The sequence below is a fragment of the Anoplophora glabripennis genome, unplaced genomic scaffold, assembly GCF_000390285.2.
Source record: "Anoplophora glabripennis isolate ALB-LARVAE unplaced genomic scaffold, Agla_2.0 scaffold154, whole genome shotgun sequence".
In the NCBI taxonomy this organism is placed as follows: domain Eukaryota; kingdom Metazoa; phylum Arthropoda; class Insecta; order Coleoptera; family Cerambycidae; genus Anoplophora; species Anoplophora glabripennis.
In genome coordinates, this window is record NW_019416346.1 from 70,142 (window position 1) to 88,225 (window position 18,084).

The window sequence follows — 18,084 nt, forward strand, 5'->3', positions numbered from 1 at the left end:
TTTTAACTGACGTATTACACTTACAGATGTTATATAAAAAGATATCGGTATCCGATTTTGTCATAATTAGTCTGAAAATTAAATCTTTATAGTATGCCTGTAGACTCACAATGGTACGAATATTGTATCCCAATGTCACCTTGGAACAAATGGAACAAAATCAATTGCGCGTGCGCAAGCTAACAGCTGATCCAGTCAAGCAGAGGTTAAGTTCTACATTGTTCATGGGTGAATGATTCGTTTCTATATTTTAAAAATAATTATAAATAAATATTAAATATGTGACCGAAGATTTTATTGTATGTTGAAAATTAAAAAAATCATTATTGTGAAGACTGGTTAAAATATTCGACATTACATATATGTACTTTTCACATCAATTGGAGCTATAATAAGGCTAGAGAGTATAATATTCGATTGGATATAACTTTGCATATTTTTTATTTTGTTAAAACCTTTATATTATTGTAAAATGGAAGACAATAGCAGTATACAAAAAAAAAAGGAATAAACTTTAATCGAAATAAAAAAAAAATGTTGGATTATATGATGGATTTATTTCGATTACAGTTAATACATTTATTTTGTATACCGCTATTGTCTTCCATTTTACAATAATATAAAGGCTTTAACAAAATAAAAAATATGCAAAATTATATCCAACCGAATATTATACTCACTAGCCTTATTATAGCTTCAATTGATATGAAAAGCACATATATGTAATGTCGAATATTTTAAAAAGTCTTCACAATAATGATTTTTTTAATTTTCAACATACAATAAAATCTTCGGTCGCATATTTAATATTTATTTATAATTATTTTTTAAATATAGAAACGAATCATTCACCCATGAACAATGTTGAAATTAACCTCTGCTTGACTGGATCGTCTGTTAGCTTGCGCACCCGCAATTGATTTTGTTCCATTTGTTCCAAGGTGACATTGGGATACAATATTCGTACCATTGTGAGTCTACAGGCTTACTATAAAGATTTAATTTTCAGACTAATTATGACAAAATCGGATACCGATATCTTTTTATATAACATCTGTAAGTGTAATACGTCAGTTAAAACTTACACAAATATTGTAACTTCACAAAGATCTCACACATCACTGTCGTGGTATATTCTAAAGTTCTAACAAGTATCAGTTCACAATACTGTACCTAGCAACATAATATGATTATTTTGAATATGATCCACCCATCGTAGATCTATGTAACTGCTATGCATTGTAGCTTAAGACTCACTGATTATACGTGATTTTTTTGGTTGGTGTATCTCGAGAAATAACCACAAAAAAACACCCTTCATTTTTTCAATTTTTTTTCTCACTGTTTATATAGTTGAAAAACTATGAAAAAAATATGCAATATAATTCTTATCAGTAGCTTTCATATGCCGTTGGATTTATTCAAATATCTATCATAGTTTTATAGAAAAATGATTTTGAAGTTAAGGGTTGCAACCCCATTTTTTTTTAAATGAGCAAAGATAGAGCTCTGATAATTGGTCAAAAGTTATTTCTATCAACAAGCAACACACTGAAGACACCACTGTTAAAAAACACGCCAGTGCAGATTTCACGTGGAAACCCGGTGAGACCCTTTCCATAGGCCACCGAACTTCATTTAGTCCTCTTTTGAAAAACTTTGTAACTATATAAATTAATTTTAAAATCCTGATTCTGTACATGAATTAAAACATTGAAGTTAGGTTATAACATTAAAAGGGACAGTGAAATTGCGGCGTATTAAGCGGACAATGTAATAAGCAGTATGAATAATGATGTTTGATTTTGCTTATTACATTCTACTTTCATACCAAAAATGGCATGACTAAGGTTTTAGGAAATTTTCTAGTGGCTTTAAAAATGTATGTTTTTTAAATACAATGTGCTGGACATTTTTAAGAGAATTTTTTTTAAGTGGTATCTGTTACTATGGTGTGGTGTTCTACAAGTTCCATGATAAGCTTTAACAGATGGGAGTTGGTTTAATTTCAAACATATTTTCTTATATAGTGTGTCACTCTTTATAAAAAGTTCTGCCTCTCGAAAAAATGAGACAGTCATACAACATCTTAGATTAGATATACAGGGTTAAAAAGAGAGAAGTACCATTATTTATTATTTTACACGATTTTTGATAAAACAAATCTGTTTATAACCTCAAATAATGTCTTAATACAAATTTTAAAATCAAAATTTTAATTTTGACCTTTACTCTGTTACATGCACCTCCCACCTCAATACATTTTTCCGTTAACTTAATAAATTTTTCGTATACTTTGCGAATAGTTTGAGGCCCATTTATTCATTTATGCGCTCTTTTAATACATCCCTATCACGTGGCAGATCGTTTGAATAAACCTTTTGTTTTAGGGCACTCCAAAGAAAAAAGTCAAGGGGTGTAATTAACTTTTTTAATTACATATGCAGGGTTATCAAATGACGACTNTTATTTAGTATTATCTGTAATATGGTTGTACAGTGATCTGTGATATTACTTTGTAAAACTATGGGGAGAATATATTCTAATAAACTATTATTTTTTGACTTAATAAAAATATGATTAATGCATGATTTTGAGTTTTTTGTTATTTTTGTGGGCTCGTTTATAGTCGATGTAAAACCTAATTCACTCATTATATTACAATATTCTACAACATAATCTGTCATGGATGATAATAAATTTATATTTATATCCCCTACAAAAAGATAATGCTCATTTGTAAACTCGAAAGTTTAAAATATTAAAAATATAAGGATTATCAGCTGGTGACCTATATAATGCCAGTATATCTAAACTAAGATGTTTGTATAACAGCCTCATAAAGACTGACATTTTTCGATAAAGTCAAAAATGAAAGAGTTTCTCCTCTTGTCAACTCCATCCGTGGACACACGCGATCTCGAACACGTGCAGATTGACTCAGAATTTATGGTTAGCTGATATTACAGGAAAATGGAAAGCATATAAGAAACTGAGAGAGCAGGTCTTGTATAAACCTTAAGACTACATATATTTTGTTAAAAATGTCCACCCTAGGCTCGAATGCAAGCCTTACATCGGCGAACTAAAGATTCCGTCACTGAACAGATGAGATTTGGATCATTTCTTATATGGTTAGCTGCATCCTGAATTCTTTCAAGTAAATGCTGACGGGTAGTGATTTCAACATGGTAGACAAGCTGCTTCATATGTCCCTTAAAGGATTTAAATCTGGGGAACGCGGTTTAACATTTAACCAAGCAGTTACTTGTCTTCCTCTATTTGGTGGCGCACCATCGTGCTGATACCCCATATGTTGAACAATATTAAGCCCTACGCCATCAATGAAATCAAAAATGTTGTTTTCCAATAAAGTTCTATACAGATCTGCATTGAAATGATCATTTAAAACAAGTACAGGCAGTAAATTATTGTTGAAAATGCTAACCCAAACGTTGACATTGAAATGATGCTGAAATCGTCTTGATCTAATTACATGCGGATTTTGTAACGCCCAGATATGTTCATTATTATTTATGCCATCCTTAGTAAAACACGCTTCATCAGACCCCACGACAAGCGAAATGAATATATCATTTTGTGCATGTTGTTGAAGTAACCATAAACAAAATTCTAAACGCTGAGGAGCATCTCCAGCATGTAACGCTTGTACATTTTGGCGATGAAACGGATGTAACATTTCTCTGTTCAATATACGCCATACAAAATTTGGTTATAAATGAAGATTACTTGCTATACGCCTAACAATAATTGAATTCCATTTTTACATTCAATTCAGTAGGAAGAATACCCTTTTTTGGAGCAGGGCTTCCTTCTTCTCGAAGGTTGATGTCTATGGGGGTATCTTCGTCGGTATTCTCGGGCTGCTTGTATGGCGTTCCCGTTGGAATACCCATTTACAGAGAAAGTATCTGCATAGCCTTCAGTTGTAAATAAATGCATGTTTTATTTAACACTAACAAAATGACACAAATAATAATTATTGTTATAGCAACCATTACTTTTGTTTATCAGGCTTTGATTTAAATATGAAATTATAAGAAAAAATGTTTGAAATTAACCCTGCTACCATCTGTCAAAGTTTGTCATGGAATTTTGTAGAACACTCTGTATATAAACGTATTAAACCTCACTCCTCACTGATCTTTTATTACATTGTGCAAACAAGACATCGCCGAAAGTTTGCCAAATATATGATGTGCGAGCCGCTGTAGAATAGTTTCAGAGGTTGATACTGTTGCTATTCAAGGCCATAGACCGGACCTATTGAACAGTGTAAAAAAGTGACATTACACATAAATCGGACAAAATATTTTAAAGTTGTTTGGAAAAAAAATTTTGACCCCAGGAATATGTGTCAGTTTCCTGTATATTCTACCTATGTGAAAAAAAAATAAAGCAATAACTACCTAAAGCCAGTATCGAATATGTTATTGATACTATATAGAACCTTCTATTTAGTGATTTTGGATATCCATAAGAATTATTCATAATTTTATCGATCCTACACCATAACGTCATTAATTTGGGCCAAGAACGAGCTAGATCTACATACAGTATTAGAGTCACCAATGCCGATGAATAGAATATAGTTATACCTGGAAATAATAATAATAATTGTAATAACATAATTGTAATAGCATTAATAAAAATTAAATGACCGAAGTATTATTCAAATTTATTCAACTGAAAGTATAAATATTTTCATACCATACTTTTACTTATTTTTATTAATTTATTGGATACATCGACCGGCAGCCATCGGCAGGTTGAGAACATTAAAATAATGTAAATCACTATCAATACTAAAACAGAAACATTTTTCTAATATCGATTTTAGTGCAAAAAGTATGTCAATCTGCAAGTTATTTTAGTTAGTATACATAAAAATGATTTTAATGTCAGTGCACGGAATCGGAAAATGAAATGTAATACTAGATCTTGCTACATAATTTCTGGAAAATCGTATTTGAAAATTTTCTGAGAAGATCGCTTTGAGATATTCCTATATGAGGAACTACTTCCAATTTTGACCTTATAAGACTTAAAAAGGGTAAATAAATATTGGTTCTGAAAAGCCTTGTTTCTATGACAAATCTTACATTTTTGGAAACAGACGAAACTACCCTTTTAATATGTGCGACAAGTGTCACACCTAGAACAAAAAAGTATTCAGGACACGTGAGGGACGATCCATTTTGGTCGGTCCATCCATAGTCAAATTCAACGGCATGATTCCTACAATGATAAGAAACAATATGTTTCTTAATATTTAGCGGAAGTTTGTTTTTACGACACCATTAGATTTTGTTCAAGTTATTTTGAATCCGCCATTAATTAAAATTATAATTAAAAGAAGGCCCAATATGGAGCCTTGAGGAACTCCAGAAGCTGCCGCGATTGCAACATTTATTCTATCAGGGAATTAATTTAATTTGTTAATTAGCATACTGTGATCTTATTAAATGCCTTTGAAAAAACAGACACATCAACCAATAGGTACATAAGGATTTACTAAGCTCGAAGTAGTGTGCGATATAGTAAAATTGGTAAACTTTGAGCAACCGTGGATAAGTCTATTTTGACTATATATAATTTGACCCTGTACGTGGGGTATGTAAGGCCTTCTAGCATTCCTCCCAGGCCTGGAAGCATAGCCTCCAGGAGTGTATATACTCGGGAGGAAAATGTTCGACGAATTGTACGAATATGTTCAATAAATGATTTTTTTATGAATTTGGTCGCATTACTTATTGAACTTACCTTATATAACCATGAAACTCTGAGGAATTGAGTGTGTAGTACTGTTGTAACATCGTAAAGTCACCCAAGGCTTTTGTTTGTATATACACTCAAAAAATGTAATAGTACTTCCTTGACTGTACAATCAGTGATTACGAGTTTTTGAGATCAAAATCTTCAAACAACAGGTATAGAGGTTATAGAGTTATGAGGTTATGGTACAACGAGATTATGAGTTCTAACGTTTTTCCGTGTCACTGACTACTCAAGTCGGTTCGAAATCGTGAAACCCCATTCTAGAAGAGTTTCTTAATGGGATAAAAAAGAATTGATTCAGGAGTTCTTTAGGAGGACTTTAAATTGGAATTCAGATTTTATCAGAGACACTGGCCTGGGCTATAACCCAGCCCATTTTTTATTATGGCGCATTATTTTTGTCAGTNGAGCAACCGTGGATAAGTCTATTTTGACTATATATAATTTGACCCTGTACGTGGGGTATGTAAGGCCTTCTAGCATTCCTCCCAGGCCTGGAAGCATAGCCTCCAGGAGTGTATATACTCGGGAGGAAAATGTTCGACGAATTGTATGAATATGTTCAATACATGATTTTTTTTATGAATTTGGTCGCATTACTTATTGAACTTATTTATATAACCATGAAACTCTGAGGAATTGAGTGTGTAGTACTGTTGTAACATCGTAAAGTCACCCAAGGCTTTTGTTTGTATATACACTCAAAAAATGTAATAGTACTTCCTTGACTGTACAATCAGTGATTACGAGTTTTTGAGATCAAAATCTTCAAACAACAGGTATAGAGGTTATAGAGTTATGAGGTTATGGTACAACGAGATTATGAGTTCTAACGTTTTTCCGTGTCACTGACTACTCAAGTCGGTTCGAAATCGTGAAACCCCATTCTAGAAGAGTTTCTTAATGGGATAAAAAAGAATTGATTCAGGAGTTCTTTAGGAGGACTTTAAATTGGAATTCAGATTTTATCAGAGACACTGGCCTGGGCTATAACCCAGCCCATTTTTTATTATGGCGCATTATTTTTGTCAGTGTAGATACAAATAGAAGAAATCCAAAGTGACTTTGCAATATAATACATATTAGAGCTATAAACGAGATAAAAAAGACGGTTATTTTTATTAAAAATAGTGGTTAATTCTTAAACTTTAATAAAACAGTCCAAAGCTATAACTTGGAACTGTAAATGTGACATGTTATTGGACTGATTTAATTAAATATTCCAAAACTCGACAAAGCATTTAGAGTACTAGGTAATTAAATTTAATAACTCGTTATAGACATTGTAACGAAAAATACATAGTAATTATTTTCATTAAAATATTACCTAGTGAATTAAAGACGTATCCAGCATAAAACCAATCCAACAAACATAAAGTCGATGCAAAACTCGTCATTCCAATAAATAACAGAGTATAAAGAACTTTCCAACTCTTCCATCGAAACCGTAGTTTATTTGGAACTGTAATGTTTTCCACAGGCAAAATTCCCAAGAACTGGGAACATATAACAAAGAACTTCAAAGAGTTAAGTATATTTTCTCGGCTCTCCTTCACATATTTGGGTTTTATGTTGACGTTAAATACGTTTTCTTGTGGAATTACATACACCATTACAGCCTTTGACGTTTCCGGTTCAAGTTAATGAAGTAAAATAAATTTAATGCATGAAGTATGGCTTCATTGCGTGCTGCTCCAAATGCGCCCTTAAACAATGTTACAATAATTAATGTCAATAATTTTTAGTTATTATTTTTATTTTATCGTAAGGGGCGTATCCGAACGTGACATTCGATAATAAATTTGTTTTTTCATGTTCTATTTTCCGACGAAACGCGATTAATTATGGAATTTATACAGGATGTCAAAATAAACTGATATATTTTACTGGATAAAGAATACCTCTTTAAACGCTCGCTTAAAAAAAAAAATAAAAATTTGAAATACTAAACGAAATATTGCTCTATTTTAACCAAATTTGTCTTATAACTTTACTCAAGTCTTTTTAAATCATACTTGAGCAACAGAGTACAGTATGTTAATCTTAATGGTGTTACTTCTGATTTACTTCCCGTTACATGCGGTGTTCCCTAAGGATCTGTGTTGGGGCCGATTTCATTTTTGCTCTACATAAATGACTTACCCATGTCACTGTCTGACACTGAGCGTATTTTTCTTGCCGATGGTACTACCTTGCTTAGTAGAGGTGTGAGCTTTTTATATGATGATGGTTTGAATAGTGCTAAAATTTGGTTCGGGAGTAATAAACTGAAACTCAATGAAGCTAAAACTAAAAATATACTCTTTAGTTCTGATAAAAGGACCGTACTCCAGTCGGCAGAGGCCGAAAAGTTACTGTTGGTGACATTTTCTTGATAACTCGGAAATAACTACACAGGAATACTTTAAATGATGAGTACAATAACAGGCTAATTTGCTGACAAAGTATTTTATCAGGAAAAAAGTTAGTAACAATTTAATCGTGAAAAAAATTTTTTTTAGTAGTTTTCTTTAAATAACTCAGCGGGATGACTTTGTACGAAAAAATGCTTAGGACATGATTTTGTTCGTAATAAAAATAGCTACAAAATGGCGGTGGTCCGATTATGAAATTTGCAATAACAAAGCCGTGAGATTGAAAAAACGGTATAAAACGCCAATTTTTTTAAGTTGCTGTAAAAATGTCAAATATAAACAAAAAGTGATAAAACTTTCGAAAACTATAGTTCAATATATATACAATAATGACGCTAAAGCCGAAAATCAGGAGAGCAAAACTTTTTATTCTATAAGGTTTTATACATCCATCGGCATCTGAAACTCGAAACTTTGCCAAATTTGTTCGAAGCTTTGCTGACACTTGAAATTTGGTATACACATTGTGTAAATATGCAGAAACCAATTGCAATTTGCAAAATCAAGTATCTTCATTTTTGCAGTTTTGGTAAGATTTTATACGTCACCGTTTTTTTAATTTTTGGACGCATATTTATAAAATATTCCATGACTAAGGTCACTTGGTCCAAATCTGATTACTTTGACTCACCTTTGAAGTAATGTCCATTCGCTAAGAACGCCCCGTATTTTGATAATTAAAAGTGTATTTAATTTAAAACAGTGATAATCGTCAATTGAAAAACATAATAATTATTAACTGATGATATTGAAGGAAAGAATAACTTTGTGGACCAACTGGTCAGTGTTATAAACTTATTAGTTTTCATTGTGACAAACTGATGTGAACTAATAACTTCTAAACTGATATACATCTAATGATGTTACTGACGAATGGTCCTAATATTTCCTAAATATTGAGGTTTTAATTTAATAGACCGGGAGATATTAGACTGAAGTTCGACGACGTCTTTCTCGTTTATGCCTCTGAGAGTACTGAAAGGTAACCGAAAGACAAGTACAATAAACTAAATTTAAAAGATGGGTTGCGGGACACCTTTGTGAAAATTCGTTAAAATTGACACTTTAAAACCTAGGATTTTAAACTTTAAACAATAAATATACACAAAACATTTCACACTCAAATATTTTTAGGAACAATTTTGTTTTTCCTATTATGTTTCCAATAAATTTCCAATTGGATTTAATATTTTTTTGTTTTTTCTACGCAAAAATAAGGAAGGTCCTTAATTTGCTTTGCTAATCACAAGTTACGATTTTGTGCTGCTATTCTAGCTGCCTATTTTATAATACGAAATGGTGTACAGTGTACAAAATAATGTGTACAGCGACGTATTTCTCACTTATGCCATGTTCATAAGTTGAAGAGAAGTATCGATTATATAACAAATTTTTTTTGGCATAAGTGCCGCAAGGGACCTAAAAATGGAAAACTTTGTAAGAAAATGTGAAAAACATCTTTATTTGTCTACCAATTTCTCATTAATGCCAATTAGAAATATGACATTATTATATTTAAAAAGCTCATAAAGAACATTTGCATAAGTCTTACTAAGGACTAAAGAAAATAGGGCTTTGGAAAAGCTACGGAAATTTTTTTTCTCGTGAATAAATTAAAGCTTATTGCAAAGAAAAAAGTGAAAATATTCATTTTTTAAAGGGCATAAGTCCCTGGTGAGGACTATATGCTAAAATTTTTTTGAAAAGTTGTAGGAAAATTAATGAAAATTGTTACGTCTATCTCGCTTATGCCATTTTGCATGCATGTAGGAAACTACATTATAAAGTCATATAAATGTAGGCATATGTCCACATTGGATTTTCATGTTGTAAATTATTTTGAATTTTAATACGAGTCAGGTAGACAAAGTAGAAAAATAATAGAAAATTTCCACAATTTTCTCGTTTATGCCGCTTCGTACACGAGTAGAAAATATTATTAAAAGCCATTTTCAAGAGTGGCATGGTACCGTCGTATGTAAAAATTTTTAAAAAGTTTATTTCATCGCCTACGCAATTTTCGAAATACTTATACTTATTTTTAATTTTATAAATATAAGTAATTCATGTATTTAATGAAAGTTAATAATACATTATTTCGGTATAAGCCCGCCCCATTTTAGAAACGATTTTTAATAATTTTTTGAGTCATGATCAGAAAAAGAAAAATTATATAATATTGCCACAAATTTCTCGTTTGTGCCTATGAGTAGAGTATTTTATCACAATAGACCATACGTATTTATGAACAATATATTTAAATTTTAAACATTAAAAATATTATATAATTTGAATTAACCGCTACAGTGCAAGGATGATCTACTTGAATTGAGCCGACTANGGATTTAAAAAAGGTAGGTGCCTGGCATGTTTATTTGCCACTCTGAGTTGTTGAAAAGTCGGAGTGGTGCGTATTTTGTTGGAACGGTCATACCGTTGGCAGTCTGTGCCATTTGCCCATCCTTTTTGCCGTTGAAACGTGTGGCCTTTCATGCCGGAACAATCACGCGAAATTTAATAAAAAAAAAAAAACAAAGTAATAATAAAAAAAACAACGTAACAATGTCACTACTCATACAATTCCGACTCCGGTATTCCGATATGTTAATACAATCCATTAACAGAGGGCAGCACAATTTCTCTAACGTGAGGAGCAGCCCTAGAAAGAGTGATGCCAGATCTACATATTTTTTTGGAATTTGGGGAAATAGGAATTTTTCTTTATTTCTTGGTCATTTTAAAAAGTATACTTAAATAACAACTAAATGAATTTTAAATGCAGCTGAGCACTATACTCCATTTGAATAACTTCTCAGTAGGGGAAACAAGGTCACGAGATTTACAAACAGAGGTATCTACTAGCTACTGTAAAAAGTTTTCTATGTTACGCTCTTTTTCTTGGTGGCCACTATGTGGCGTGTATGAATTATGATTTCGGAATAATCCCAGAATCCCAGATTTCTGTCAAGCAAGAGTATACAGACAGACTAGCTCTGTGGATTAGCTCGAGCATAGACTGTACAAAATTGATTTTTTGTTAAATATTTGTAAAAATATATCAGTTTTCGAATGAATAAAATATCTGACTTAACCATGTACATCACTAATTCCTTCAATTTAATACTAATTGAATTGAAAAATCGCTGACAACTTAGTTGTCAGAATGCTTCCTCAAAGAGTTAGAATTACAAATTTTTAATTATAATTAACACAAACAATAACACTTAAAATAATACAAATTTTTATTGACTTAAAAGCATATCAAAAATATGAGTTTTCGGTTTTATGATTTTTCACATTTTAGGTATGCCTACTTGGCACAGTACATTATTTATAGTAAGTATCATAAATTTTCAACGGCATAAATGAGAAAGTTATAGAATGAAAATAAAAATATTCCGCAGCTTTTCCAAAGCTCTATTCTCTTTAGTTCTTAGTAGGACTTATGCCAATGTTTTTTATGAGCTTTTCGAATATAATAATGTCATATTTCTAATTGGCATTAATGAGAAATTGGTAGACAAAAAAAAAGTTTTTCACATTTTCTTACAGTTTTCCATTTTTAGGTCCCTTGCGACACTTATGCCAAAAAAATTTTGTGATAAAATCGATACTTCTCTTCAACTTATGAACACGGCATAAGTGGGGAATACGTTCGCTGTACACATAATTTTTTTGAAAAGGAAATTCGAATTTTCACAAAGGTGTCCCGCAGCCCATCTTTTAAATTTAGTTTATTGTACTTGTCTCTCGGTTATCTTTCAGTACTCTCAGAGGCATAAACGAGAAAGACGCCGTCGAACTTCAGTCTAATATCTCCCGGTCTATAATGTTGGTCGAGGCGTTCTTTCCTTTAAGATATCAGTTAAAATTGTTTTCGACATTTAGTCTTCCTTTCATAGCAAAGCATCTGCGAAATAGTCGAAAGTAGCAAGTCGGTCTCTCTCAGTTTTCCCAGTCAATTTGCATTAATCATGTTCTGTTTACGTTTTCCGATTTTTTTTTAAGATTTTATGAAATGTTTACTTATTTTTTCTGTTACTCTGACTTTATATTATATCTATTTTATAAATTATTATTTCCTTCAAACTGAACTATATTTTCACAATTTCTTACACATGTAAAAAAAATTCGATTTACTGATGGCAGGTAGGAACATCACAAAATAAGGGTACAATAGATATCATATTTTTGTTATATCTTAAAAGTCTTTCGAAATATGTTATTCATATGTTTTTAGCCTTAGAGCATCTACATACTAACATAGGCAGTATTATTCAATTTCCATATATTGGCTAAAGGGTAGTCTTAAAGTCACTGTTATATTCCTAAAAGGCATCCTTATGTTTCCTGTAATCTCCGTCTTGAAAATACCGGGAGACAATTTAAGACCGCCCTGTATTATTAAATATGTTATTCAAATGAAATGTAAAATAATATTTTCATAGTCGGTATGAAGATATGATTGACTAAAATCATAACAAAACCCACTATTAATGCGGGAAAAAATTGATAGACAAGACTTTAACGAAAAATCTTGACAGGAGACTAGAGATATGGTTAGAGGTCGAAAAATTCACAGTACACAAACCGTGCTGTATCCATTTCTAGCTTTGGCGCAATGTTTTGCTGTTTTTCCAGTATCGGGGTTAAAAGGAAACGATTTCAGGACCATCCGTTTTTCTTGGCGATCGAGACAGTCAATATACGCTTTGCTATATTTAATTTTTAGTTTGATAAATCTATGTTTCTACCTTATGAAACATCTAAATAGCTTGGAGTCCCTCTCATCGTTTGGTAACACATAAAACGTATGGTTATTTTTTTTTATTGAATGTATTTTTCAGTCGGATTAATATATTTTACAACAACACTACTTATACAAATATTTTTCATTGACTTAGCTAGACAATGGCCATGTTTAATGAAAAAATGGGCAGAAGTGGATTCATCAATGAGATCGTATGCATATTCAAGCAATTTATATAAAAAATTAAAAATTACATCAATTTTCGTAATGCTAGCTGCATTTGGTAAGTACCTACATTTATTAGTTTTTAATATGAAATTAAACTGTTTTAGGTGAACATGGATTATTTGTCGCAAATAAAATTGCTGTTATAGAGACAAATGTGACTAAAGCAGAAATGATTGAAATATATTTCAGGAGAAATTATAATCAAATCTTTAAAATTATTCCATACAATCTTTGGTTTGGCATATTCGTAGAGGTAACTCTAAAAAATTTTTGAAAGCAATTGCTTTTGTTTTTAACAAAAGCTTTATGTGGTTTTAGATTTTTGAAGTGTACTCTGTATTCACTTGGAACTATAATGACCTCTTTATAATGTTGATAAGTATAACACTTTCAGAAAGGTATTCGCAAATTGGCAACAAAATTAAACTAATGTCAAAATACAAGGCAAGTATTTTACATTACGGATATTTCATTATACAGGGTGATTCAGTCATAATGTCATTAATTTTAAGGGAACATAGGGAAAGATGAGTAGAATACAAATCCTCGATTAAAACAATTTTAAATTGCATATTTACGTTGGAAGAAAATAATTTCAAATCATTATTTAAACCCCTTTTTGGACCAGTCCTGGTAAACTCGATGTCGGCCTGAAGCGACGTTGCCAAATTTAAATATTTTTCTAGTATTAGACATCTTAAATAAACAGTTTTATTGACTATCTTAGAAACTTATGTTTTTTCTTGCTCACTTCAGCCAATAATAATTTAAAATGTTAAAATATGTATTAATTAATATATGTATATTAATGACTTGCTTGCCTTTGCCGAGCATGCCTTGCCAAAAAATATTATTAACATACTAATGTTAATTTTGCAAGCAACTACTGCTGGTGAGATTCCAGGTATGCCATATCTCAATAACCAAACATGGGACATAGAGAACTTTTGTAGAAGGAGACCGATTTTACAATTTACGAAAACAAGTTGAAAAAACTATGTTCCTCACTTAGAGGTTTTTAGATTGGCTTCTTCAATTATCGCAAAATATTTTGATCATAAATGTCAAATTCAAGTTTATCGAAGTATTTAAAATTTTATTATTTAAATGATGAACAAATATTTTCAAAATATATTCAAGTCATTTTGTCGTTGCTCTGCGGTATCAAAGACCCGATATCGCGAAGACGTTGAAAAACTCGCACGAGGATTCGCGGACTCGGAAAATGTTGTCTACGAGGGAAACACCTCCGATATTCTGCTGTGGCGGCATTCGCATTTCTCCATATAAAACCACCATTTCCGCATATTCAAAATTCGAAAAATTAGCCGTTACGACCGACACGCGAAACAATCCAAAATAAACTGCAGGTTGTATTGCATTCTGCATACTTCTACACATCCTCTCTCCATATCTATAACGCGTGATCTACAAATCTGTGGGAAAACAATGCGGAAGATGCTATTAATAGTGGTAGATTTGAATATTTTATTATTATTTATGTGGTGCTGATGTGGCAACGCTGTTGCGCTTCTATGTTCGAACGGTTTATGGTCTCAGTCAGAAAACGTAAGGGTGCCGAATTGGCGGGAGTTAAGGGGTAATTTACTTACTGAAAAGGTTAAAAAAACAAATTTATTTTATTAGGCCTTCCGAGTTAAAATTAATGATATTATGACTGAATCGCCCTGTTGCTAATAATTAATTTATTTTTAGATTATCGATAGATCACATTGGCAATCTGTTCGAGAGGACTATATTAGATTAAATGCACTTTGCAAACTAACCAACCATTTAATGACAAATATCATTGTACTTTCTTTCATGCATAACTTATTTGTGGTCCTCATACAGTTTATGTATACACTTCACTAGTAAGTAGGCTGTTTTAGTTAATTTATTAATTTTTATCAGTACAGAAACTATGACTATGACAGTTTACCCCCCCGTCCAAGAATTGAAATAACGTACAAAGACGTTTGATGGTTCAAAATTTTTATGTTATGCGTAGCCACTTATTTTGTGAATCCAATATGGTGACACTATGTAGCTTCACTTTTAATTTTCTGAATATCAGTATATTCAACAACAAAAGGGCTTTGTTCGTCTAAAAATAGTCAAATCACACTGGTACTTCACAATTATTAAATAATATTAAACCCTTGAGCCTAAAACCTAGGTACATAAGTTAGAAAATTTATAAGAAAAAGTACAAGGAACTTTTCTAATCATTTTTTGTGATTGCAGATACTATACCATGAAACCTGAATAACTTTATTACAAGAACAATAAAGAGTATATGTTTTGTATGGACCTATAAAACAATAAATTCCTAAGATAATAATCAAATAAATGTTTTTTTTTTACAGCGAAAGTAATCAGATGTTTATACGGCGTGTTTACTTTATATATTCCTTTGGATTTTTAATAATTCGCACAATCTGTGTATGTTTGTTTGCAGCAGAAATAGATTGTGAGAGCAGGAATCCTTTAGATGTACTAACTTCTCTTCCTTCGAAAATTTATAACATTGAGGTATGTTACTTTAATTAGATTTTTAAGAAGATCGTTTTGTATGTAGTACCTAAAAATTAAGAATTCTCTTAACGTTATCACTAGGTAACATTTTGATCTACAGGGTGATTTCCAAGTTGATACAATTTTAGATGCATATATAAAACAAATTAAATTAAAAAAAGATTAATATTTTGTTTACGTAACTCAAATACAATAAGGAAAATATACAGGGTGATTCAGAACTTATCCAAAAAAATTTTTAGATGTACAGGGGACTCTTACAAATACAATTTTGTACAGAAAAAATCAAAAATTGCAGTTCGAAAATGATTTAAAAGTGCACTTCTGCACAGTACTGGAAACTGGTCCACTGTAAAAGCTGACCTCGTACAATGCGACCGGCACGGTCGCAAAGTATGATAAAAACGGACAAAAACTTGAAAGAATTTCGCAAGTAAATAGAATTTTATAACACCTATTTTATATCAGCAAATTCAACTGCTTTTGCCGCTATTACTATTATTAATTAATAAAATTAATTTGTGGTTTGAATTAATAAAATAATTTGACATATCTGTTACCTGTTACAACAACTGTTCAAAATTTTGTTCATCGACGTGTAAACACATTTGGGCTCGTCTAACCCAGTTTCTACGAACTAACACAAATGTTGTACTACTTCACCATAACACAAATGTTTCACCATAATACAAATGTTGTTTTACTTCACCATAAATTAAAACGATATCAACTCCGAGTTGCTATCGTTACACACGTACACGCAAACCATTTTTGACACTAACTACTAAAAAACTATTGTAAACGCCACAGATAACAGGTAAACGCTATTGCAACGACGATTGCAAAATCAGATTTCAGTATTCAGAGTCGCTGAGGCCACGTGGTTCTCCACGCGTATTGCGAATTACGCTAGAGACTACAGTTGTCCAGCTATGTAGTGGTTGAATGTACTAATACTTCAATATTTTTTTTCTTGGAAACTATAAGGATTTTACAAATTTTTTTTTACTATATTGACTCCATTTCTCCTGCCGCATCTATTCCCAAATTTTTTTGGATAAGTTGTGATTCACCCAGTATAACCGCCAAAAGTTTCCTTGTATCGAATTATTTATAACGTAAAAAGTTTATTTATCCTGTTTATTTTTTGTAATGAAGCATGTGTGTCATATATATCTAATGTCATGTCATTATCGCTTAGTTTATAGTCAATCAGCCCGTTGTATTCTTTATATCAAAATTTGTTTTTGTAAATGAATATCACTCTGAAAGATGAAAAAATCCTTATTGACAGTTAAATTTTTTTCGAAAAAAACGTTACAAAACGTTTTATATTTCAGATAGAAAGATTTATAGTACATATTGCAAAGGATCCGGCCCACTTAAGTGGTGGTGGCTTCTTCATCATATCAAGATCACTTTTGTTACGTGTAAGTTTTTTTATCTTAATCTTAATAACTATATTGAGTTTATTATTGGTTTTCAGATAGCTGGAGCTATTGTTAGTTACGAATTAGTTTTAATACAAATGTATACTATCAAATAATGTATTTTGCAAAGCTGACGAATGAAATATAAAAAAGTAATAAACTAACTATATGTATATTAAATCACATATTTTGGTTTTCTATTTTATTTTGTATTTCTGACAACAAAAAAGGATTTCCTACCTAAAACACTAATATATACTAGACTAACAAAATCCTGATTTATAAAAGACTATAAGCAGTTTAGGTGGGAAACTTTTTACTGTCTACGCCGTTCTTTACAACAAAATAACTGAGTTTAATCAGGGTGTTTTGGAAAAACGTATAAATTCAGAGGTTGATAGAACAACAACAAATAAGACAATTTTTTTCTATGGACCATGAACTTATTGACTTTTATTTTGACAAGACAACAAATGCGTTTATCTTTAATTAAATTTTAGTCAAATCTTTTTTAAAATACAAAATAATGCATTGAAATTTAATAGAAGCTCTGAGAGTGATACATATGTCAGCATTATTAGTTTTTTACCATCAGCTAGAGCTGCTAGACAGGTACCTAATTAACTAAGAGGTTACCAAGTGACATTTTATTACATAGCTCTTTTGTGGTTGGCCATATGGGTGGATAATGCAATGTAAATTTTTATTTTTCATAAAAAACGTACCTACTCTGGTTATTAAAATCGCTAAAATTGAACCGTTTCTGAGAAAAACGCAATTGACTGTATTAAAGTCGAACAGACTTTACTCCATAATATACAGGGAGTCCTGAAATGAATGGGTAAAACTTTGAGGGCCCATTGGATAATAATAAACCAATTTAAGTTAACTTATCTTTTGGATTTGTGATACATTTTCCAAAACA

At 31.3% G+C, this 18,084-nt stretch overlaps 2 protein-coding genes across 2 annotated transcripts in view; one reads left to right on the top strand and one right to left on the bottom strand.

The window, feature by feature from the left end:
- Nucleotides 1-7,412, bottom strand: part of LOC108903755 (gustatory receptor for sugar taste 64f-like) — an 11,358-nt gene extending 3,946 nt beyond the window's left edge. Inside the window, exons 1-2 of the mRNA XM_023454192.1 lie at nt 7,127-7,412; nt 4,431-4,619 (exon numbers count right to left, since the gene is read on the bottom strand). Coding sequence (XP_023309960.1) covers nt 4,431-4,619; nt 7,127-7,412 — 475 coding nt within the window. The remainder of the gene's footprint in view (nt 1-4,430; nt 4,620-7,126) is intronic.
- A 5,659-nt stretch (nt 7,413-13,071) lies between these two features.
- On the top strand, nt 13,072-17,275 carry LOC108903756 (gustatory receptor for sugar taste 64a-like; the record flags this gene model as incomplete). Its single annotated transcript, XM_023454187.1, has 8 exons — nt 13,072-13,246; nt 13,296-13,444; nt 13,510-13,635; nt 14,908-15,065; nt 15,561-15,565; nt 15,653-15,726; nt 17,070-17,159; nt 17,216-17,275. Coding segments are annotated over 8 exons (837 nt in total), but the record flags the coding sequence as incomplete, so codon positions are not given.
- Between the last annotated feature and the right edge of the window lie 809 nt (nt 17,276-18,084).